General features: G+C 34.6%; 1 protein-coding gene across 3 annotated transcripts in view; it reads left to right on the top strand.

Moving 5' to 3' along the window:
* Positions 1-25,833, top strand: part of Camsap2 (calmodulin regulated spectrin-associated protein family, member 2) — a 97,412-nt gene extending 71,579 nt beyond the window's left edge. For 2 of the 3 annotated variants that reach the window (XM_005375145.2, XM_005375147.2), the window contains 11 exons: positions 2,931-3,024; positions 5,105-5,198; positions 9,495-9,574; positions 10,099-10,168; positions 10,495-12,694; positions 16,224-16,360; positions 16,985-17,205; positions 18,509-18,581; positions 19,321-19,436; positions 21,396-21,514; positions 21,949-25,833. In XM_005375145.2, coding sequence (XP_005375202.1) covers positions 2,931-3,024; positions 5,105-5,198; positions 9,495-9,574; positions 10,099-10,168; positions 10,495-12,694; positions 16,224-16,360; positions 16,985-17,205; positions 18,509-18,581; positions 19,321-19,436; positions 21,396-21,514; positions 21,949-22,254 — 3,510 coding nt within the window. In that variant the 3' untranslated portion in view covers positions 22,255-25,833. The remainder of the gene's footprint in view (positions 1-2,930; positions 3,025-5,104; positions 5,199-9,494; positions 9,575-10,098; positions 10,169-10,494; positions 12,695-16,223; positions 16,361-16,984; positions 17,206-18,508; positions 18,582-19,320; positions 19,437-21,395; positions 21,515-21,948) is intronic. The other variant, XM_005375146.2, reaches the window with a different exon arrangement.
* Positions 25,834-26,105: the final 272 nt, after the last annotated feature.

Raw genomic sequence — 26,105 nt, forward strand, 5'->3', positions numbered from 1 at the left:
TCTAGAAACCATTTTGAAGATACTAAAGTATAGTACAACAACCATTGATAATCTCCTACCACTTTTGTCTGTATCTCACTATTTGTCTATTTGTTTTCCTGAGAAACTATCTTGTAGATAACAATATGTAAAACAACAACCATCTATAATTTCCTACCACTTTGTCTATAATTCTGTAAGCCCCCCTATTACTATGTTATCCTTCTTTTACTCTTTAAAATAAAAAAAATTAAATGAAAAATAAAGCAGCTATGTACCAAGGTCTTTAAAATATTATTTCTTATCAACAGATAATTACTGAACACTTAAAAAGTGTTTTTCCAAAAGATAAAGTCAGCTTTCCATTAACTACTAGTAGAATGGAGCCCAGCACCAATGCCTACAAAGTTAATTTTTTACTTTGGCCTTAGAAAGTATACTATAAACATAAGTATAAAGAAAAAAACATAAATCATAGAAACCTTACTACACAGACATACCTCATCAATGTTTAGTTATTTTTGTTGACTGGTCTTTTTTGTTGTGCATACATTCATTCATTTATACACTTGCTTAACAGATATTTATTGAGTATCTGTTATTTCTAGGCACTGTTTTTTGTTTTTTGTTTTTTGTTTTGGTACCAGGAATCGAACTCATGACCTCAGGCTTACCAGGCAAGCACTTATGCTGCTGAGCTACATCCCCAGCCTAGGCACTGTTTTAAACAAGTGAACATAAAATAATGAGCATAGGCTTTGTATTTCTAGAACTTATTTGTAGACTGATGGGTAAAATAAGAAATCTTGAAGAATATATTAGATAAAGCTGGAAAGATGAAAAAGTACCAAATCAAGTAGCTTCTTGTAAACTATACTAACTTGCCCTTTTATCTCAAGAACAGTGTATAGAGGGAAAAAAGGCTATTGGGTCCAAACAAGAATCAGAACTGTTACAATGAAAATGGAGAGGGATGAATAGATCCAGGAATATTTAGAATGCAAATTTTGCAGATTTTGGAGATACCTTGAATATGGACAAGGAGAGAAAAAGTGTCAAGGATGTCTCCTGGGTTTCTGGTTTGCACATTGAAATAGTGGCCATTCAATGAGAGAGTATTGAAATAAGATTAGATTTAAAGGGAAGATCACTATTTCAATTTTGGACATTAGTGTTTTTCAGGTATCCAAAAGAAATTGGTTTGAAGGCCATTGTATGTGTGAGTGCAGTTAAGAGTCATTTGGCAGCCCATGCTCACAGGCATTAACTGTTTCAGAGGGAAAAGATCATGGGTGTCTGCCATTGCTGAAAGGTAATACAGTGAAAAATCTGTTTGATTTAGCAAAATATGCAAGTCACTGGTGACTTGAGCAAATTCTGTTTTGAAGGAATGGTGTGGTTCAGTGCTAGACTAGAATGGATCAGGCAGTAGGAGCAGATGAAATGAAGCACATAGTAGAGGCCTGCTCTTAAAGTATGGGAGAGACATGGGCGTGTTTAGAAGTCAAGTAGGAAAGATTCAATTGAGAAGGATATATAGAAACATTTTAATATTCTGAGTTTGCAGTCAAAACAAATACAGAAAATAAAGTAGGAAACCTACCAAATTTAGTTCACCACCACACGTACAGTTTTTGATACCCAGACTCCTACACTCAACTCCCTCAGGACAGGTCTACTTACCTGTCTGATGACTATCTCAAAGGTAATGGAACTCATGATTCCTTTTACTACATGTTTCTCTCATCTTCTCTGTCTTATTAAACAGTAGTATTAGTTGCTAAAGACAAAAACCTAAGAGTCACCTGTGATTCTTCTCTCTCCACCTCCTACATTCACAGTAGCCTCGGGAACTATCATATAAGAAATGAATATTTGAAAGTTACCAGCTGAAATATGAGAAACCAAACCAAGAGAGGGCATGAAGTCTAAGGGAGAATTCATAGAGCCTTAAGTATTATTCATAATTAGCAGATAGGAAGTCAGCAAGACATTGGAAAATACTCATATTTCCAGTGATGATTTTTTAAAACTGAAATTTAATGTAAGACTTTACTTATCAAATATTAATTTAATAATATTTTATTAGATGCTGAGTACCCTAATTGTAAAAGGCATATTATTTTAAATAATTACACAAATAGATTTTTATAGTTTTTTTTAAAAAAACTTATGAAGTTTTTCAAATTCAAATAATTTTTCATGTATATACTTCCATGGTTTATACATATAAAAGTATAAGTTCATGGTAGAAATGTAATTTTGAGGAACCTTTTTAATTTTAAGCCACCTGTTAAAAAAGTTTCTGTTTTCAAATATAAGTAATAAAAGTTGTTAATTTATACTAGTAACTTTTCAAAACTTGGTGGATTCATTGAATTATATAAATATTTTTGTACATTTCAAAACTACTAAGGCTTAGCTATAGCAATCTAAAGTTTTGGTGTTATTTAGCATCCGGATTACAGTTGAGTTGAGCATTGTTGAGCACGTATAATATTTAAAACTATATACCTAATTACTGTTCAGAGGAATTTCTAGGGATGTGAGTAGAGCTTGATTATTTTTTTAAAAGTTGTACCCACTTTTAGAGTATCAAAAGACTGAATGGCCATTTAATTTGTTTATATTTACTTTGGGAAAAAATGCCTTATGTATTATTTCAAAGTTCTACATACTTAGACATTTATGCCTGGTAGATAAATTGAATAACCATTATGTAACTATACAGCAAATCAGCAAAGAGATTGAATATAATTTTTACCTATAATAGGTAATACTTTATTCCAGACTTAATAGCATATACTAGATATTCTCCAGTAATGGATGAGTAGGGTTTAATCTCTGTATTTTCATAGCTAAAATAGACTGTAAATTTTGTATCATTAATTTGTAATCAAATTTAACCTAATTTAGGATCTCTTTTAATTTTCTTAACTTTTTTTATATAGAGTAATTATTTGGTGTTCATGGCAGAACTCTTCTGGTGGTTTGAAGTTGTGAAGCCATCATTTGTACAGCCTCGTGTTGTTTGTCCACAAGGAGGTAACCATTTCTTTACAAATTTTTAATGTGGAAAATAATGGGAAGTTTATGTAACCACACCTAGTTATTCTATTAGAGGGATGCCTATTATTATTATTTTAGATTTCAGCTGTTATCCTTGATAGATACTAAGTACTATATTTTAAAGGCATTATTAATCCTCTGGAAAAACTGATGATTAGGATGGTTAAGGGAATAGAAGAGAAAATGTAGAGAATGGCTCTGATTTAAAATCTTACGATTTGGAACTTTTAGCTTTAACTGTTTGCTATCTACTTCTTTGCATCTTTTATGTCTATCCAGCTTTTATTCATGTTAAAATCTTCATTTTTATTATATTACTTAGAAGCCATTGACATTATTATTTGGCTTTAGCTTACAATTTCAATTTGCCATTAAACCATAGAAAGATTTCTGTATAAATTTTTTAAACTAGTAGGCTTTGTGATTATTATATCCTGATATATATTTATTATGCATAATAGTAAACTAATAAGAAGTTAAGAAGTTACTGTAAAGATCCCTAGCAGTAAAGAACAAAAATTCCTCTTTAACTTTCTCTAAAGCAAATTTTTGCATAGCAAAACAAATTTTCTACTAGTTTCCATTTAAAATCAGGTATTCAGGGGCCAGGAATATAGCTCAGCAGTGCAAGTGCCTGCCTGGTAGGCGCAAGGTCCTCAGTTTGATTCCCATTCCCCCACTGCTGCCGCAAAGTCAGATGCTCATTTCTACAGGGGAGAAAATTCTCTTAAATTATAAAGGTTAGCCCAGTAATAAACTTTCTTCCAGAATAAATTACATGACCAGTGGCTATCCCACCTAACACAAAGCATGATTGCTGTGAATGACAACTAACTACCAGCTTTCCTTGACTCCAGATTTTATTTTTCTAATCACTGAGTTATTTCTTCCCCGAGGTAAGGAAGGAGGAAGCCAAAGAGAAGGCGTATATCATTGTAGAGGATACAGTCAGTTTACCTCAGGCGATGGCTTAGTTACTTTTCTCATTGCTGAGACAAAATACCCAACACCCACTAATTACAGGAAGAAAAGTTTATTTAGCTCACAGTTTGTAGAGGTTTCAGTCCATTATTGGCTAACTCCAAGACCGAGTGGCACAAGGCGGAGGGGTAACAGTTCATGGCGGCAGAAAACAGTAAAAGCAACACACGGAAGGGAGGACAAGACAATACCTCTGTCTTTCCCTTATATTGTATGCAATCAACCGGGATAGGGTGGTACCAGTCCCGTCAGTGGACTGATCCAGCAGTCACCCACCCTTAATCCCAGCATTGCACTATGAATCAATCACACACTGTAGATTCAGCCACCTCCGAAAAAACTCTATGACCAGATGAGGCTTTGGGAGGACATCCAGACACAAACCATTACAGGTAGCTTACTGTATCTCTACTAAAAATTTGTGAAATATGCAATGAGTAGTCTATCCTAGTGTGCCTAAGCTGTTTAAGCACATTGTGAATATTGAACATAAGTTAATAAAAGAATATCTTTTCAGAAGTTGAGATACTTCCCTAAGGTTGTTACATGAAGTCACATATCTTTAGGAATTATTATAACTCATATTTGTACAATTTTAAAAATTGTATTTTCACCTGCACTGTTTTCCATGATTTTATCTATAAAGCCCATTATTCAGAATGCCAGCAAAAGTTGCATTAAATGTCAGAGAAAAAAAGTAAGTTGTTTTTTAGCTGTTACTTACAAAAATATAAAACTCCTCCAGTGGGTTTATTCTCCGGTGAATTGTCTTTATCAAAATGCCAGCTGTTCCATAAAAAAAAAGCAAAGATGACCATATGGATCTGAAATTCTGTGAAAGCTTTCACAAAATTAAGCAAATTTATTTTTTAAAAAATATCTATATTATTTTATAGTAGGCTCCCCTCCCTCCAGTTAACCTTTATCAAATAAATTCTTTAAAGTCAGAATACTTTGCGTTTAAAAAAATTTGACCCTTTGAAAATTATTTTTAAACATTTATGATCCAGAATTCCTGAAATAATGTTAGAAACATGCTAAATATATAATTCTGAGGTTTTATCTTTTATCCTAGCTGAACCTACGAAAGATATGCCATCGATTCCTGTCTTGAATGCTGCCAAAAGAAATGTCTTGGACAGTTCACGCAGTTCTGACTTCACTTCAAGGTAGATACCATAATCACTTCATTTTCACTATTTCTAGTCCGTGTATTAATGAAATTAAATAGTTTACGTTAATAAGATTTTGTTAATTTTTAGTTCAATTTTCATTACAGGTAGCTTACTGTATCTAATTAGTTTTACCTATTAAAATCTATTTTAGTGTAAATATAATTGAAATCTGCAAGGAAATAAAGGTTTCATAAATGCCTTTTAATTAACTACACTGAAAAGTACACCCTATGGTCCAAATAGCTAACCTGATCATATATCTTATGGTCCAAATAACCAACCTGAAATTAAACTTGTGCTGCATAACTTGCTTATACTTGAAAACTATCTAATTATATAATTGAGAACTGTCTAATAGATAACTCTCAGGCCTCTAGGGAATTTCAAAGTTACATTTGAATTTTTAAATTTTTTTTTTTCTTTGAAGCAATTTTATCCACTTTTGTTTCCTGGTTACTATTGCTGTGGAGAGACAGCGATAGAATATTTATTATAGAGGCAGGAGGATCATTGAGAGTTCAAGATCAGCCTGGGCTACAAAGTGAGCTCGAGGTCAGCCTGAACTGCACAGTGAGACCCTGTCTCAAAAAGAAAAAAGGAAAAAAAAAAGTATTTATTGTAAACATTGAATCTTTATCTAGTGTTTTATCCCTTAAACTGAAAACAAACTAAAAATGTTCTACCATTTAATATCAGGATAATCCTGACTACTGTTCCAAGTATGTGATACAGACATTAATTTATTTTAAAATGTTCTTTGGCAGATACAGTAAGCAGCTTTTCATTTGTATTTATCAGAGCCTGAAATTTGTATTGACTTTTTTTTATATTGACTCTGGAGTCTGTCTGATTTTTAGGATTAAAATTGATGTGTTTTCAGAAATTTCAGTCATACTCATTAGAGGTACATTTAGAAATTAAGCAAAAAATTTTACAGTACTTTGTAACATTTTTTGCTTATATACTTATTCTGAAGCTATGACTTTCTATTCACATTTTAAAAATTTCACTCTCAAGTTCAGACTAATTTATGTGAAACCCAAGGCTTGACTGAACATTTGGCAATATTGTTATTCACTTTGTAAGACTTCTTCCCTTTGTGAACTGTCTGAGGCCTATAAGGCATTTCTTCCAAATCAAGAAAGCACTTTTTTTTCTTACCCTCCAATTTACTACTATGAATATTCTCACTACCTCCATTAACTTTTCTATCCATACCTCTCAGTGGTTTAATACCAAGGATTTAAGTTAAAAGATTGTTGATCGAGGAGCTTGTATATATTTTTCCCGTGGGTGACTTTTTCTAAATATTATCTCCTCAGTGCTTTCTTGGTTGGTTATATAGTGATATTTCCTCCCTTGAAAATTTATAAAATGCTCAGTATTCTTTGTCATCACTCTTGCATTATTATATCTTTAAATTCCACCTTAAAAGTAGAAAGTGAGTAGCCAGGCTTACTGGTGCACATCTGTAATTCCAGCACTCAGGAGGCTAAGGCAGGATCACCATGAGTTTGAGGCCAGCCTGGGCTACACAGTGTTCAAGGCCAGCCTAAACTACATAACAACACCCTCTCTCAAAACACAAAAAACAAAAACAAACAACAAAGTAGAAAGTGAGACTTGCTACCTTAGAGTAGCTTATTCCATAATTATTACTTTCAGGAACCTGAATGAATAATCTACATTTCTGACACTAGAAAATATTTTAATTTAGGTTCCATACAAGATTCATCCTTTTTTTTGTTCAGACATTTGAGTGACTACTTTTTCCTATTTTTGCTAGCAAAAATCCTTTTTATAACACAGATAGACACCTACATACTTTTCCTTGAAGAGTTAATTGTGTATTATCACTCTGGGCTGTTAGTCATTCTCTCATTTCTTTAAGTCTCCTCATGGTGCTTTGTCCTCTAGGAATAATGTAACCACATGTACAGTACAAGTGTTATTGTGCTTAAAGCACTTATGAGAAAAAGAAAAAGAGAAGACAAGCAAATCAAGACATTTTCAGCAGCTACTTCACATATTTGATGAGAGCTTATCCAAGAGTTGAACAAGATCAAATCCTATGTACAGTTACAAAATTGAGACAGTAAGCTTTTAAAACAGGTTAGCCATTGCTTAGAGAAGAAGGAAATGAATCCATTTTAATAACAACTTGTGTGTATTCAGGATTACCCGCCTGTCAAGAGCTAAGGGAGAGTAGAAACTGTAACAGTGGTCTCAGAGGATCTCAGAGAGGTGTAATAGAAACAAATGCACCAGGGGAGCAATGTGAATATTCTCTGAAGTCCTAACAAGCAGTTACAAGTAAACTGAGGGAATGTTGCTTTTGGAGAAAGCTCTTTAATTATGCTTTCATTAAATTGTAATGTTTATCATATGTATCTTGAATTCTTTGGTTGACTTGTGTATCTTCTCATTTTACATTAGCTGAAAGATAATATGGTTTGGGCAAGCTACAAAAGTCAATATATCTTACTCCCCAGTTCTTAGCCACCTGGGAGTGGGAATGTTTAATTTCCTCACAGACTAAAACTTATACAGAGAAAAACTAGAAGAAGATAGCTTTGTCATTACATTCAAATGAGAGGATGTCATTACAATTTGAGCAAGAGATGACTGATCTTCTGCATTAAGTAGGAAGCAGTAGAGTTAAATAAGTAGATGTAGTGGAAAGCTTCGTATCTTTGTAAATATTGAGGTCTTCAAGGCACAGCTGACTGTCTTAATGTAACTATTAAAGATATACAGAAACAGCTAGCTGATGAGTAGGGAGGCTGTCGAGGTCTTTTGCAGGGTTTTGCTATATGTATAACTTTTAGAAATTTAGGTTTGACCAAAATATTTCAAATTGGTTTCAGTTAATATCTTATTTCTCAGTTTTCTTTTTTTTTTAATTTTTATTAGTAGATGTTTGCAGTAAATTACATTTACCATGGGGAGTTGGTACACATACATAACACATCTTAATTCTAGTTTTATCTCCTTCCCCTACCATCCCACCCTCTCCCTCTGTCTCTTGGTCCCCTTCCCATTTGCCAAAGATCTGTTGCCCTGTTTCTTTTCTTTTTTGACAGGCTCTCACTGTGTAGTTGAGTCTGTCCCTGAACTCTCACTATGTAACCCAGACTGGCCTGGAACTCACAACAATCCTCCTGCCTCAGCCTCCTGAGTGCTGGGATTACAGGCGTGCACTACCACACCCAGCTGCCTTGTTTCTTATTACCTGTATTTTATTTTGCTTTTTAATTTATGTATGTTTTGTGTTTCTCATGAGAAATCATGCAATGTTTAATCTTGTGTGTCTGATTTATTTCACTTTATGGCCTCAAGGTACATCCATTTTCCTACAGATAACTCAAATATACCCTCCTTTATAGCATAGAAATACTCCATTGTGTATAAATACCTCATTTCTTTATCCATTCACCTGTTAATGGATATACAGGCTGTTTCAAGATCTAGTTATTAGGAATTCTACTTCTGTAAACATGATTTTATATATATATATATATATATATATATATATATATATATATATATATAAATGTAATGTGATAACTTTAATTCTTTTAGGAAGATGCCTAGAAGGGAATAGCTGAGTCAAATGGAATTTCTAATTTTAGTGTTTTGAGGAATCTCCATACTCATTTTTATAGTAATTGTGCTCATTTACATTTGCACCAATGATATACAAGCGTTCCTTTTTCACTGCAGTCTCTACAGCTGTTCTTTGTGGAATAAGATGGAATCTGTATTGTTTTAATTTGCATCTCTCTAATGAACAGAAATGTTCAACATTTTTTCATATATTTATTTGGCATTTGTACTTTTCCTAAAATGTCTATTCATTTTGGTTGCCTGATTTTTAACTGATTTGTTTCTCAATTTTTCTATTGGGTAAGGGAAAATAATATGCCATTTCTTATCTCATAAGGACACTGAGATGTGTGTGAAAGTACCTCAAATTGTTCAGCTAAGACTTAATAAAATATATACATATACATACAGCCACTATTTGATTTAAATCATAGATTGTTTTTATTTAGAATGCGCAGTCAGCCAGGCGTGGTGGCGTACGCCTATAATCCCAGCACTTGGAAGGCTGAGGCAGGAAGATCACTGTGAGTTGAAGGCTAGCCTGAGCTACATAGTGAGTTTAAGGCCAGCCTAAAACTCAGTGCACAATCAGAGGTGGTAGTATTATTTCTGACTTCAGTCATACTATGTAAAATTTATATTAAAGAGCTAAAATGTAATGTTTTAATATATTCTGCATTGCAGTGGGGAAGGAGCTGCATTCACACAGTCTCGTCATTTACCTTCTAGATATTCACATCCCCAAGCCCATTCTGCAGCTTCAGGTAATTCACTTCAAAAACCTAGGAAAATTTGTTTTAGGTAGGTTAACTGGGAAATTGTTGAGAAGAAGTACAAATAAACAAATATTTAGTCTTTTTTATGAAACATGCCTGGGAAGGTGGTTTGGGTGGTCTGTTTCTCTATGCTTTTCTTTCTTGTGATGCTAGATATCCAACCCCAGAGTCTTACATGTCTCACGTGTTATGCAAGTGCTCTGCAACTGGGCTATATCCCCAGCTTCTAGTTTTTCATATGTATCTACTTACTTTTGCTAGAGATTGAACCCAGGACCTTGCTTGTGCTAAACATGTATGCTACCACTAAGCTGCATTCTTAGCCATAAAGCCTTTTTTAAAAAAATTTTTTTTTCCTGTGTGCATGTGTGTTTGTGTGTGTGTGTGTGTGTGTGTGCGTGCATGTGTGTGTCTGTGCTGGGGATTCTACTTTCTTTAGCTCTATGAATGAATCATCAAATATTGGAAATCTGTTAAATTGCTGACTTCAGTGGCTTTTTGTTTATTTGAAGGAGGAATTAGAAGGTCTTCATCTATGTCTTATGTTGATGGCTTCATAGGAACATGGCCCAAAGAGAAAAGGTAAATGAAGAGAATTATTCTTAAGGATATTCACATTGTCAAGAAATACCAGTTTTATCTCTCTGTCTTTTGTTGTTAGCTTGGTTTTCAGGTCTAGACTTTAGATTAGCACTAAATTTTTAACCAGCAGCATAGGCAGATAATAGAGAAGTCAAAGGGGCTAAATTTACAAGGTAGCTAAATAGCCCTAATCTTACCTTGAGGACTATATGTTACGAGAAATAGGGCAAGAAAGGAAATACTTCAGATAATTGTTAAGTGATATTTTATAAGTCATTTATTTGCTAGGATTACTTAAGGATTTTCTCTTTAATATTTTTTTTTAGATCATCGGTGCATGGTGTTTCATTTGATATTTCTTTTGATAAAGAAGACAATGTACAGAGATCCACTCCTAACAGAGGAATCACACGTTCTATTAGTAATGAAGGACTTACTCTGAACAACAATCGTTTACCTAAACACATTAGGAAAAATTTATCCTTTAAGCCAGTAAATGGAGAAGAAGAAGCAGAAGGCATTGAAGAAGAATTTAATGTAGACCCTCACAGTGACCTCAAATCTTACATGCCCCTTAATACAAATGAACTAAATTCTAATGAAAATATACATTATAAGCTTCCAAATGGAGCTTTACAAAATAGAGTACTTCTAGATGAGTTTGGCAATCAGATCGAAACACCAAGCATTGAAGAAGCATTACAAATAATTCATGATACTGAAAAGTCTCCCCATACACCTCGGCCAGACCAAATTGCTAATGGCTTCTTTCTTCATAGCCAGGAAATGAGTATCATAAATTCAAATGTCAAGCTCAGTCAATCTAGTCCTGACAATATAACTGATACAAAAGGTGCCTTAAGTCCCGTAACTGATACCACAGAGGTAGACACTGGAATTCATGTTCCTTCAGAAGACATTCCAGAAACTATGGATGAAGACTCTTCTTTGAGAGATTATACTGTAAGCTTGGATTCTGACATGGATGATGCATCTAAATTTCTTCAGGATTATGATATAAGAACCAACAATCTCAGAGAAGCTTTGAGTCCTTGTCCAAGTACTGTAAGTACCAAGTCTCAGCCAGGTAGCAGTGCTTCTTCTAGTTCTGGGGTTAAAATGACCAGCTTTGCTGAACAGAAGTTCAGGAAACTGAATCATACTGATGGAAAAAGTAGTGGAAGCAGTTCTCAAAAAACTACTCCAGAAGGCTCTGAACTTAATATTCCTCATGTGGTTGCTTGGGCACAGATTCCAGAAGAAACAGGCCTTCCACAAGGACGAGACACTACGCAGCTGTTGGCTTCTGAAATGGTGCATCTTAGGATGAAGCTAGAAGAGAAGAGACGTGCTATCGAAGCCCAGAAAAAGAAAATGGAAGCGGCTTTTACCAAACAGAGGCAGAAAATGGGAAGGACAGCGTTCCTTACTGTAGTGAAAAAGAAAGGGGATGGGATTTCTCCTCTTCGAGAGGAAGCAGCTGGCGCAGAAGATGAGAAAGTATATACTGATCGAGCAAAAGAAAAGGAATCCCAAAAAACTGATGGACAAAGGAGTAAGTCTCTAGCAGACATAAAAGAAAGCATGGAGAATCCTCCGACCAAATGGCTAAAGTCTCCAACAACACCTGTTGATTCCGAGAAGCAGTGGAATCTAGCAAGCCCCTCAGAAGAGAATTTAAATGAAGGAGAGATTTTAGAATACACAAAATCCATTGAAAAGTTAAATTCATCCCTGCATCTTCTACAACAAGAAATGCAACGCTTGTCCCTTCAGCAGGAGATGTTAATGCAGATGAGAGAGCAGCAGTCCTGGGTGATTTCACCTCCACAGCCCTCACCACAGAAACAGATTCGAGATCTTAAACCATCGAGGCAGGCAGGCCTGTCATCAACTGTTGCACCGTTCTCCTCGGATTCCCCTCGCCCAACTCACCCATCTCCACAGTCTTCGAACAGGAAAAGCACATCTTTTTCTGTTAAAAATCAAAGGACTCCTAGGCCAAATGAGCTAAAAATAACACCTTTGAATAGAACCTTGACACCCCCGAGATCTGTGGATAGCCTTCCTCGCTTAAGGAGGTTTTCACCAAGTCAAGTTCCCATTCAGACCCGGTCATTTGTATGTTTTGGGGATGATGGAGAACCTCAGTTAAAGGAACCCAAGCTGAAAGAGGAGGCTAAGAAGGGGGACTTGAAATGTAAAGGGGCTCTGGAACAGCAGGGCCATAATCCTGAAGAAAAAGAGATCAAACCTTTTGAGTCAACAGTTTCAGAAGTCCTGTCACAGCCTGTCACAGAGACTGTATGTCTGACACCAGAGGACCAATTGAGTCAACCCACAGAACCATCTCCTAAACCCATTTTTCCACCTACTGCTCCTAAAAATGTTAATCTGATTGAAGTTTCCCTCTCAGATTTGAAACCCCCTGAAAAGGCTGATGTATCTGTTGAAAAATATGATGGAGAAAGTGATAAAGAACAATTTGATGATGACCAGAAAGTATGCTGTGGGTTCTTTTTTAAGGTAATACTAATCTTCATAGTTTGGGGCATCTCTATATGTGTGTGAGTGTTTTTGTTTTTGAAGTTGACATGCTTTTAGTACCAGTTCCTTTTGTTGCAAGCTTGTCATTAACTCTAAAATATATTTTGAAGCTCCACTTTAGTGTACTATAGTCATATTCTAGCACACTATAATTTCTCAAATAATAGTCCAGTGTGGGTTCAAAGCTATAGTAACCTCTTTTATCACAGTCTTGGCTCATATTTAAGTATGTTTCCTGCTTTTGCTCTTCTACCTCTCTCATTTCCATAAACACTTTTTTTAAAAATTAAGCTATTCAGATCTTTTGTAAGAGTGATTGATTCTATTGCCAATTTGTGAACAGCTCATAACTTGATATTGTTGTGAGTATATGTTAGGTTTTTTTTTTTTTTTTTTTTGAGACAGGGTCTCTCTATGCAGTTCAGGCTGGCCTTGAACTCACTTTGTAGCCCAGGCTGGCCTTGAACTCACAGTGATCCTCCTGCCTCAGCCTCCCGAGTGTTGGGATTACATATGTTAGGTTTTTGAAAAGTGATTTTTCCTTACATTTTTTTAAAAAAACTGACCAGCTAGGATATTGCAAGATAAAAACTTTTAAAAAGCATTTTAGTTGGGCTCCATGGCACACACCTGTGATCTCAGCACTCAGGAGGCTAAGGCAGGAGGATCATTGTGAGTTCAAAGCCTAGAGTACATCATAGTGAGACCTTGTCTCAAAAAAAAGAATAAAAAGCATATAAAGTTAGAGAGTTATCATTGAAATACCACCTCTACATTGTGCATTGCTAGGGATCCATTGCAGGGCTTATACATTCCAGGGAGATGTTCCCCCACTAAGCTATACCATGGCCCCTGGAATAGCTCCTTTAAAAGCATTGGATAAGGGTGGGGATATAGCTCAGCAGCACAAGCACCTGCCTAGCAAGCACAAGGTCCTGAGTTTGATTCCTGGCACCAAAAAAAAAAAAAGCATTGGATAAGCTGGGTATGGTGGCACACCCCTAGCATTTGGGAAACTGAGGCAAGAGGATCAAGGTCATCCAGAGCTACAGTACACAGCCAGCCTAGAATATACAGCAAGACCCTGTCTCAAAAATAAAGATCTAGCACATAATCTGTTGAATGTTGCCTTTTCTATTTATGTTCCAAATTGTGGCATATGTTTTTTTTTAAATAATCCGAAGTATGTTGTTATTCATTTCTTTTTTAAAATTATAGACTGTAATAAATAATATCTAATCCTGTATAGCCCCACATTTGGAATATAAATTTTAATTTTACTATTGGTTTTATATACAAAATATTTAAACATTTCTGCGACTAACTAATACAGATATTGAACATTGTCACCTCTTGATAGTGAAGATCTTGGAATTTATCATAGATAACAGAAAAAGTAGAAAAACATAATAAAAAACTTTCCACTAGGTTATTCACTTTTTTATCTTTCTATTTTTCTAAGTTTTCCAAATTATGGAAAAATATGTTTTTCTGTAATGAGAAATGTGGGTTACTCATATTTCTTTTTTTTTAAATTAAGGGCCTAACATTAATAATTCTGTATAGCTCCACAGTTTGGAATAGAAATGGAAAATACAGCATCCACCACCACCAATTTATAATTTAAGATCTTAAATTGTGAAAGAACCAAGACTGCTGAGTTGATTATACTTGCTAGTTTTACTTTTGATCATTTAATGCTTGAAATTTATAAAATTTATTTTTAACTTGATCTCAGGTTGATTGCCCTTTATTTTGTCCCATAATCATGTAAAACTACTATTTTTTAATGGAATGCTATTGTAGACATTAATGTATATTAGGGTTTACTGTCAAATTGTAGGAACCTTTGCTACCTCTGTTCCTTCCAGAGAAGGGAAAACACGAGAAAAACTTCAGTGTAACACAGTCAGTACATCTGTCCCTTCAGATCCTCCCCACCCCAAAACTCACCCTGAGTTAGCTTCCTAAGTGGGCTCCCTGCCTCTAATCACACCATCCCATTCTTCATCCTGCTCACGTCCCAAGAGCACAGCTTCAGCTGAGTCTCTAGTAAAAAATCTGAAGAGTTGCCTACTGAATAAAGTTCTAACCTTTAGCATAACATTTAGGGACTTACATAGACTAACCTAAACCTGTTTGTCCAGCCTCTTAATCGTAATTTCTGTTTTAGACTGTTCATTAACACTAACTTCAAGCTTCTTTTAAAGCCTTTCTTTCCCCTTAAATGGAGGTTAAGTATTTCCTCCTTCGTATCTTCTTGTATCCTAAATACTCTGTAACTATAGCACCTGTGACCTGGTTTTCATTTATTTCCTATTTGTTTTATCTCTTGGACTATAAACTCTTAGAGATGCTGCATCTTTTTATCCCCAGGGTATAATCAACTACACATAATTTGTTAGATATAAATATATTGATGTTGGAATATATTGATGAGTCAAATGGTATCTTCTGACTTCTTTTTATTCTCCATTAAATCTCTCCTATACAGAGCACCTATACAAAGGGCTCCTATACAAAGTGCCTTTTCTGTATGTCTTCCCCTTGTGATTTTTAAACTTCCACTCCTTTTTAATATTTGAATGTCTAATCTCTGGCACTATGTTATGAATATATTAGATACCAATAAATTAAGCATTGATAAGGACAACTGACAAGGAATCATTAAGACAGTTATTTCTACTGTGTGTTACTTTCACAAATCTGAAGCATTTTGAAAACCCCCTAAAAACTAGGATTGTCCCAATGGATCATTTAAAAGCTGGGCCAAAAAAATAAAAAATTTTAAAAAATAATAAAAGCCAGGGCCAGCCAAGGAGGCCTACAGATATGAACTAACTCTGATTAAAAGAACTTGAGAAGAGTATAATTATGTCCATCTTCTCTTCAAAGAGAAAACCTTCAGTATAAATCTGAACCTACCAGTCAAACTGTCAGTGTATCAGCTTTAAAAAGAAATAGTATAGTTTCATTTATGTGATATAACATTGAATAGCTACTTTTAAAATGCTTTTTACATTAGTGTTTTTATTGAGCACATGGTGTAAGTAAAATTTAAATACAGTTTTAAAAATTAGGGGCTAGCCAGGTATAGTAGCACACACCTGTAATCCCAGCACTTGGGAGGCTGAAACAGGAAGATCGCAGTGAGTTCAAGGCCAGCCTGGACTACATAGTGAGTTCAAGGCCAGCCTGAACAACATAGTGAAACCCTGTCTCAAAAAAAAAATTGGGGGCTAACTTCCTCCTGGTGGTTACTTACTATAGTCAGGAAAAGAAAGAAGTTTTTATTTCATTAATCATCATTAAGTTTTAGTGTCCTTTGTTACTTGGTAGAACTATTACCACTTTCAGTTCTTTCATAATTTCTGAACCATTTCCACATTTGGTAGGGCTGTAAAAGTTCAGATTTTCAGTTATAAGAATCACCACAAAATGCAATAAGTAAAGTGAGAACATTAGTACCTAAAATGTTTCATCCTGTTTCATTGAAATCTCCTCTTAGGATGATCAAAAAGCAGAGAATGATATGGCAATGAAAAGAGCAGCTTTGATGGAGAAACGATTAAGGAGGGAAAAAGAAACTCAGCTTCGGAAACAACAGCTGGAAGCAGAAATGGAGCATAGGAAAGAGGAGACAAGGTAAAGGACACTGCTGTGCGAATTCTGAATCTTACCATTAATGGTGCATTGGCATACTTGGTAAGTGCGTATCCTCTCTCTCCCTCTGTCTCTCTCACTGAGCTTCACCCCCAACTCTTTTTGTTTTTAGATAGGTCTCACTATGCTCAGTCTTGGCACCTCCTGCCTCAGCCTTTTGAGTAGCTGGGAGTACAGGCATGCCACCTTGCCTGATCTGTTTAATTTTCTATTAACAGATATTTTTTTTCCCAGAGATTCTTAGAAAGTACTAGACATCTGAATCAGTGCTGACTTTTACTTCCCAAAGTATTGTCTGATTTAGCATGTCAAATAATAGCTGTTTATTGAACTGTTTAAAGAACTCTGTCTTTTCTAGAAACATTTCTCCAGAAACATTAATTTAAAAAATTTAAATATTTCAAAACGTTACTTTAAAATAACTTCATAGGGAGATATAGATTTGTATGTACATACATACATACGACCTGAATTTTCTCAAGTACATTTTCCCCCAAGGTGGTGAAATGTAGTAATTCTCCCTTTTTACATCAAAGCTTGTAGCTCTTTCCAGTGTCACTTGGCTTTGGTATGCAGAATAAAAAATTTCACCATGTGATTTCTTAGGCGTAAAACTGAAGAAGAGCGTCAGAAGAAAGAAGATGAGAAAGCACGCAGAGAATTTATCAGGCAAGAATATATGAGGCGGAAACAACTGAAACTAATGGAAGACATGGATACGGTGATTAAGCCCCGTCCTCAGGTGGCAAAACAGAAGAAACCGCGGCCAAAGTCCATTCACAGAGATCACATTGAGTCCCCCAAGACCCCGGTCAAAGGTCCTCCAGGTAACAGCTCATTACGAGTTTTGTTCATAAAACAACACCAGCATGGTTTGTCATACTAATGTCATAATGCTTTGATACTGCTAAATTGGATGCTCAATTTGAGATTGTGCATGCTCTTATTTGGAAAACTGAAATGGGCAGAAGTTTTTTTAAGAATTATATGTATTATGTATGCATGCATATATTTACTAGAAAATGTAAATGTTAAAAATGTAATCTAAATATTTGCTTATTAGTGAACTGTCCTCAGATATAATCTCCCTGAATTATTAACTACCCTTTAAATACGTGTAAACTTAGAATAAATGTTTTATGCATGAAATATATAAGAAAATGTCTCTAGAATAAGGAATATAAGATCAAGAGTTTGCAAGTCCCTCCTGTAAGAAAGAAATGGTCAACAATCCAAAGTTATAATACCTGGACTTGAATGTATGTTTCTAACTCACCACACATATTCTTATCCTTTAAAACTATTTTATTTAAAATAAATGCCATAGAGCCTGACGTGGGGCACACACCTCCAATCCTAGCACTGGGGAGGTTGAGCCAGGAGAATGGCTGTGAGTTTAATGCCAGTCGGAATTACATAGCTAGACTCTAAAATAAAAAATAAAACACTTGTCATAGAAAATTTTAGAAAGGTCATGAGTTTGATTCCCAGTACCGGAAAAAAACCAAAAATAATTTTTAAAAAAACTTAAAAAAAAAAAAGAAAATTTTAGAGAATTGCCGTAGTTATTCTATACATGAGAGAAAATAATAGCTGTTTATTGAACTGTTTAAAGAACTCTGTCTTTTCTAGTCAGTGAAGCTTTTTCTTTTTTCCTTTTTTAGTAGCATAGATGGAACCCTAGCACAGAGCTATATCCCCAGCCATTTTAATTTTTTCATTTTGACACAAGATCTCACTAAGTTGTCTAGGCCAGCTTTAAACTTGATGTCCTCCTGCCTCAATCTGCTAATTTCCTACCTAAGACTCAGGTATAACTAAATATAGTTTTCTTTTTTGAGGGTATCTTATTAGCACTTTATTTTTATAACAGCAAGCTAATTTTATCATTGTTTTCTGAAGGTAGGTTCTTTGTTAATTCTAAATAGATTACATATATGCATGCACACATATTATGTTTAAGAGTTAGGGAAAAGAAGCTACAGAAGCTCAATTTTCATATGCTGATGTTATCTAGTGAACAGACTGTTGGTTGCTCTTTTTAAATTTCTAATTTTCAAAATTTCTAATTTACAAAAGGTCACTTTTGTACACTTTGTTCAGGATCACAAATTTTTTATGTTTTTTCAGTCTCTAGTCTTTCTTTGGCGTCGCTGAACACAGGTGATAATGAGAGTGTTCATTCAGGCAAGAGGACACCAAGGTAAATCCAAAGTACAGAAATATTTTCCATAGAAAAGATCATGATACCTGCCATTATATATATATATATATTTTTTACTTTAAGGAGAATATATATATATAATTTTAAGTAAAAATTCTTTCATGTTTTTCTTTTATATTTTATAATGACTGAATCATAATCATAAATTTAAGTTTTGCTGTTTTAGGACTACTTGGGTTCCTGTTAAAAGAAATTGTATAGACTTTAGAAATACTGACATTGATGAGATATTTTTTATAAGCAATAAACACTTAACAATAATTGTCCATAAGTAGCTGCTAACATGATTATGATTAAGTCATGATGAGTAGAAACAGAAAATACATTATCTAGTGTTACCCTCTCTGGCTGAATTCCCCTTGAATCTGAGTTTTTCCCCATTAGAATAATTCCAAAGTAGGCTACCTATTTGAATTTAACACTGATGAAAGGTCTCTTTTGTACACTCTTTCTTGGAGCTAGTCTAGATATTATAATGCCCATACCTGTTTTAGTGACAGTCATCTTCTTAGAGTTCTAATCTTTGTATTATCATTTTATTGTGTTAATTATTAATTTTTATATGGAAAAACATCTTTTTCAACAGATATTTGTTGTGAGAATCTACATATAAAGCTGTACATAAGACAAACATGATCACTATCTGATTTTTAAGACCCTGGGTTGTTTTTGTTGATGTTGTACTTGAAACACAAGAAATATGTTGTTTACAATTTAGATCAGAGTCTGTAGAAGGCTTCTTGTCTCCGAGTCGCTGTGGCAGTCGAAATGGAGAAAAAGACTGGGAAAATGCATCTACAACTTCTTCTGTGGCTTCTGGGACGGAATATACAGGTTAGTGTCTGTACATTTTAAGGGAAACATCTGAATTTAATACACTAATGAGAATAAATGCAGGATATACTAAAGAAAGTTTTATTGACTCACCTTTTAGTCTAAACATAAGAGTCTGATTTAAACAAAGACAGTAAATTCAAATGGTCAATTTCAAGTCGCTCAGTTTCAGCAATACTGCTTTATGAGGTGTAATAGAAGTACAATGTATTTAAATTCTAAAAAAATAATTACTACAGAAAAAGACACATTGCCATTAATTCCCCCTCAAAATACTGCCTCCTGATTCAAAAACGTTCTTGCCACTTTTTGTAGCTGTTCTGGAAGTCCATGTTCATGAGTGTCTTTAGTTGCAGTGTCTTAGCTGTCTCCATGTTCTGAATTGATTCAAAACATTTATTTTTCATGATCATTTTGACTTTGAGGAAGAGCCAGAAATGGCATGGTGTCAGAGCTGGTGAATAAAGTGTATAAAAACTAATGTTTTTAAGAGCTGCTTTTCCATTGAATGGCCTAGGGCAGCAGCTTTCACCATATGTCTTATCATACCTCATTAAAAACTCAGGGAAAAGGATTTCTAGAATGGCTTCAGAAAGTGGCAAGAATGATGCAATAGCGTTTTAAGCAAGGGAGAGTATTTGTAATGTAAAATTTACTATATGTTTTGATCACTCCCTGTACTGAAGGAGTTAGTGACTTACCCAGATGAATAGATATGTTTCTAAACAGAATTAGTTAAGCCACTTACATTTCATCCCTCTACTTCTGTCTTTAAAATTCTGGCCATTTCTGCATGGTAGTTTGAGTCTGAAGAAGTTTGAGAGTTCTGTCAGCAGTGCATAGGTCCTCATTACTGTGTAAAGCTCAGAATCTCAAGCCCTCTCTCTAGAATTGGGATTTCAGGTGTCTCGAATCTGCACCTTTTATAAGTATCAAAGGGCTCTAAAAGATAAGGAGAGTGCATTGGATCCAGGAGAGTACCTAGCCTCTTGTAGACCCAACTCCGCTCCCAGCCTCCATGAGAGTGAGCGTGATTGAAGTAAAAGCAAACTGAGAAGAGAGTGTAGATAAGGACACTTAAACATGTGAAGCAGGAGAGAAAATGAGCAGAAAGGTGAGCAGCATCTTGGGTGGAATAGGGAAGTACAGGCAAGCGGAAACGAGGAAGAGCAGGGGGAAGGAGATGGCCCCGGCCTGCTGCAATCCGGCATAGGCGGAAACCTCCCAGAGCCCAAGTGGCAGCAGCCTTGCCACTTGCACTTCATTTGGTACCTTCTTTCCTCTCTACTCTAGGGCTTTTAATATAACCTCCCTCAGCCAGCCTGACCCTGGAGGGTCTTGATTAGACATTGTTTCCCTATTACACCCTCTGCTTTTCTGTTCAGCTGAACAGCCTGAAAAAAATAAAGCTTTTTTTTTTTTGCCTTCTTAAAAGCTGAAATTACTTGTAGGCCTATTCTGCTTTAAACTCACTAGTAACCTTATCAAACTTAAGAAGATTAAGCAGTGTGACAATTATGGAAATATCTATTTCCAGCCCTGCTCTAACAGGGAGGCCTCACAAAGCTGTAGGATTATCCTGCAGATGTATCCCTGTGCAGACAAAGCAGTGTTTTGATTAGACAGCAACCAGTAAAAAGGCTTTAACACAGAATTTTATTTTGTATAACAGTTTCATCAGTAGAAGAGCAATTACATCATTTTAAAATAGCATTTCTGCTGGATATGGTGGTACACACCTATAATCTTAGCACCTGGAAGGTTGACACAGGAGGATCGCCATGAGTTCAAAGACAGTGTGGGTTACATAGTGAGTTTAAGGCCAGTCTGAACTACATAGCAAGACCCTATCAAAAAAAAAAAAAAAGTAAAGAAACAACCAAACAAACCAAAAAATAAAATAAAAATAGCATTTCTGTCTTTGGGATTTTTTTAAATTGTCTTAAATCCTTACCACAGGACCAAAGCTCTACAAAGAACCCAGTGCAAAGTCCAATAAGCACATAATACAAAACGCTTTAGCCCATTGCTGTTTGGCTGGAAAAGTAAATGAAGGTCAGAAGAAGAAAATCCTGGAGGTAAGTATGTTTGCATGAGAGTTAATTTAGCAACATGCTAAAACTGTAGAGGTCTTTTCATCAGTACCTGAGAAAATATTCTCATAGGCCTAATATTTCAGTAGTATATAAGAGATATATAATGAGATGTTTTAGTTATTAGGTTTAGTTAAATCTCAAATTGGATTCCAGAAGTCTGCAGATTTAAAGATTAAGAATACACTTTAAAATTTATCATTAAAATAGGGCTGGGGGATATAGCAAAGGACTAGAATACTTGTTTAGTATGCATGAGACTGGATGTGAGCCCCAGCACCACCAAAAATAATAAAGGTAGTCGTTAAAATTTGTCATAATATTTGACCAAAAAATGTTACACAGTTATATAAATTTTATTCAGCAAAATATGTAAGGGTTTTTATTGTTGTTTTGTTTTTTTGTTTTCTATTTTAAAGGAAATGGAGAAGTCAGATGCCAACAACTTCTTAATCTTGTTCCGGGATTCAGGCTGCCAGTTCAGATCTTTGTATACTTACTGCCCAGAAACTGAAGAAATCAATAAACTGACTGGGATAGGCCCTAAGTCTATCAGTAAAAAAATGATTGAGGGTCTTTACAAATATAATTCTGACAGGAAACAGTTTAGCCACATACCTGCTAAAACTTTATCTGCCAGTGTTGACGCAATTACCATTCATAGCCACTTATGGCAGACCAAAAGACCAGTAACACCCAAAAAACTTGTGCCTACTAAGGCATAGGAGTTGGGAAATACTTGCTTCAGAATATTCTTGGTAAATTTGCACTTCATCTTTCCTGCCTGTAGAAAAGCTTTCTAATTGCCAACAAGACTTATTAATTAAAACTGGACATTAACTCTGTTGTCATGAACAACTGGAATGTAAACCATAGTATTTTGGAATGCAGAAGATTCTCACTTAGGTGGTAAGTCCAAGTGATGAAAGGAAGTGCTTGATTCACAAATGGAGATCTGTATGTTACTGGATTCATCTGCTTGATACTAGATAAGTGGAAGTCTTGGATTCTCATGGACATGAGGGAACAGATGTTAAAATATGGCTAGGATTACAAATTATGTGTGTATTGGTTGCTTTTTTTTTAGTCTTATACTGTATATGCTTGTCTTCAGAAGGTTTATTTTGTTCCTTTTCTCTCCTGAGGGTTTATTCTACGATACTTTTATATTTTGTTTTATGTAAAGATCATGAAAGTAGGAAATACACCTTCAGAAGTAACCTGCACCTTTTTTACAATGTTGAGAAACACTAGTGTTACATTTTACAATAACCTTCATGTTTTAAAGGTATTAGAGCATTTGCAAAAATTATTCTAAGTATTTACCATTCTGTATTTATTATTCACACAAGTATTAATATTTCTCTATTAAATAAGAACAGGTGTTGTAAAGAGCTGCTAGTAGGTTTGCTTTAAACTACATGAGCTTAACCAAGATTATGTTATAAGAAGTTGCTGATTAAATCAGTGCTGTTTTTACACCACTTTTGGCCAACTCAGAGTAATTTAGATTGTTCTTTTAACTTCTTTCTATCTCTTTTAAAGTAAGTCACTTTATAAGCTGGCAGAAGTGAATGACACTTTGACAGTAGTCTTTCAGCCTGAAGATGTAAGATTTCCTGAAGCAAGTTCTCAGGAGGTCTGTACATTATATTTATAACTGATACAAAAATTATATTTAGAATTTTTAAACATGTACAAAGGGCTACATTTTAATTTTAAAATAGCTCCACATTATTTTACTTATGTTGAGTTTTTCTTCTTTTTAATCCTTTTCAAGTGGAATGGCTTAGGTTAAGGACACACTTGAAATCTCCTCTACATGATCTTTGTTGTTTAACAGTGTATACCAGAGGGTTAGTTGGGGGAAAAACTTCATTCTCAGGAAAAGACTTGAATGATTATGTGACCCTGTTATGTTTCAGTGTTGTGACATCTGTGTAAATTAGGGGGGAAGACAGTATTGTATCATAAATGACATGCGTAGTTTGTTTTCTTCAATGGGAAGTAGAAATGAAACTATATACATTTCTCTAATTGAGTTGTTTAGAGAGAGAACTAATGTCTCATATGATGTATTTACTTATTTTAAAAAGAAGAATAGGAATGAGATATCCCTGAGCTGTACTTTTCTATTATTATAAGGCCTTTAGGCATCAGTGCATCTGGTTTACCAACATTTTCTCAAATGCTGTCAATATTTTACTGTAATTTATGTTCTTATATTTATGTATATTTGTTAAAACTGTAAAAAAAAATTTCACAGATTTTTTTCCAATACCTGTGCAAGATATATGTGTAGCTCAAAACTATTTGTGATCTGCTGTTTGCATGTGAGAGACCAGGATATGTAACTCTTATATTTTAAGTGTATACATATTATGTATATAATATATAAATATGAAAATGGGGAATTATACATCTTACCTTTGAGACAATTTTTATCACAATTAGAAAGAAGTGATCATCAAATACATGTTTAGATTATCCTAGTTTGAAATAATTATAAGTAAATCTAATCAGAATGTGAATAATAATCAAAAGAGAAATTTAAGCATTTTACATTACTAAATTTGTTCTTTTCCATTAAATTTCCCTTACCAAGGCAATCATCTTGATATTATCTGGTTATTAAATTTAAAAAATTGGATGCAAGACAATGGAGGAGCTATTGAACCCTAAACAAAAGTAACCTTTGTTCTTACATGTGTGTGTGCCCAGCAATAGAATTGAAATCTGTAAGGTCTAAAGGTAGAAGGTGAATATTACCACAAAGTTCATTGCTCTCAGTATAAGATTTTACTTTATTAATGCAAAAAGAATATGAGATATTTCTTTAAGTCTGCAGAGTTTTATTTTGGTGCAGCTTTTTTTAAAAAATTATGTTTTAAAATTATACAAAGGAGAAAAAATCCCATTTCGTAAAGTTTGGGGATTTTTGTCAACCTTACTGAAATGCACTGGTGCTTTCATTATTGAAGGTCAAATTACAATTATTCAATCAAATTTGCCAAACACTTGTCATGGATATCAGTGTAGCCTGTCAAATGCAACTGTTTGACATGGGTTTGGAAAGCTTTTAATTCCTCTTGGTTTTTCATTTTTGTTTAGAATGACTGTTACAGTTTTTATTTGGCTGTTTAAAGCCAAAGTTAGCTCTTAAATCTGATTTCATGGACACTGTTGGGCAATGTACAGTGTATGGCGTGCGTACCTGTCCACTCTAGAGCATTGCTTACAGGTTTTTTAAAAGATGCTGTGCTGTAAAATATTGTCATATTTGCTATTTCCTGAAACAGTGTAGTTTTTCCCCTTTCATTTGAATAAAAGCATGGCACCAAATGACTCCTGTTTCTTGAATAAAAATTTTTAAACATATTTGAACTTAGGAGAATTCATCGTATAGTTTTCCTGTTCCTTGGCCTATATGTAAATTTAACAACTTGAGTATTCATAAGAGATAGTCTTTAATAATTATTGGTGCCAAATACTTACTTAAGGCAGTGTTAAAATGTCTATAACTTCCTCTAGTTGGCTCAGATGGTGTCTATAAATGGTATATAAATGTGTGTGCTCCTCTTATATTAATCCTGTCTGCATTAATTCACTATATTTTGGTGAATTAATAAATCATATCAGAATTAATACTGTATGTCTTTAAAATTAAGTGGCTAATGAACTTGCTGATTGATCTCTGTGGTAGCCCTGAGGAGCAAGTTCTTGGCCATTATTTTGTGAGTTTCACTTTGATTTTGCTGAGTCTGTTCATTCAGACCAGAGCAAGAAAAACAAAAGGCCTAGTTAAGAAAAACAACCAAAAATCTTTCCTTATGCATACTTATATACCCAAGGAAGTACCTGATGCTGTCTAACATAAATGTGGCTCTCCACCTTGGGACCTCTACTTTTTGATAGGACACACAGCAGCTTCCAAATAACTATACTGCCACAGTATTTTCCAGTACTTTAATTTTCAGAAATAAAAATATTTAAAACCCAGGCACGTTAGAAAAGTAGATAAAAGTCATGGTTCCCTCAGGCCCACACAGAGCTTAAGGTTGATTTCCCTGACCTGGTTAATTGATAGGTGTCAACTGGAGCAGAAGAAAATACTTGTAATGAAGAGGAACACACATCTTTATTTTGTAACCTGCCTATACAGAGGCAATAGAGAAGAAAATCTGGCAAAGGAAACACAGCTGTAATGTTGTGATCTAGGAACCAGGAATGGAAAAAAAAAAAATTCTATAACATGAATGTGAAGTCCTGTCATCCCTTAGAAATATACAGATGTTCTGACAATAGATCTGTGTCTTCTTAAATGGCAGTTTTTACTTTTAAAAGAAACAGGAGAGAAATTAATGATTCTGTATAACTTGATGGAGCATGGGGTTGGTATTATTAGAGTTGCTCTTCAGGTAAGGAAATCTAGAATCTAGTTTCGTTCATGTCCATTTTGCATTTTTGGGCCTTCTGGTAACCAGATATTCCAAAGTCAGATGCTTAAACAACAAAAATAAGTTTTTTATATGCACTGAATATTATTGTGGTAGTCACAACTAAAATTTTCTCCATT

The sequence above is a fragment of the Chinchilla lanigera genome, unplaced genomic scaffold (genome assembly GCF_000276665.1).
Source record: "Chinchilla lanigera isolate Chin_1 unplaced genomic scaffold, ChiLan1.0 scaffold00005, whole genome shotgun sequence".
In the NCBI taxonomy this organism is placed as follows: Eukaryota; Metazoa; Chordata; class Mammalia; order Rodentia; family Chinchillidae; genus Chinchilla; species Chinchilla lanigera.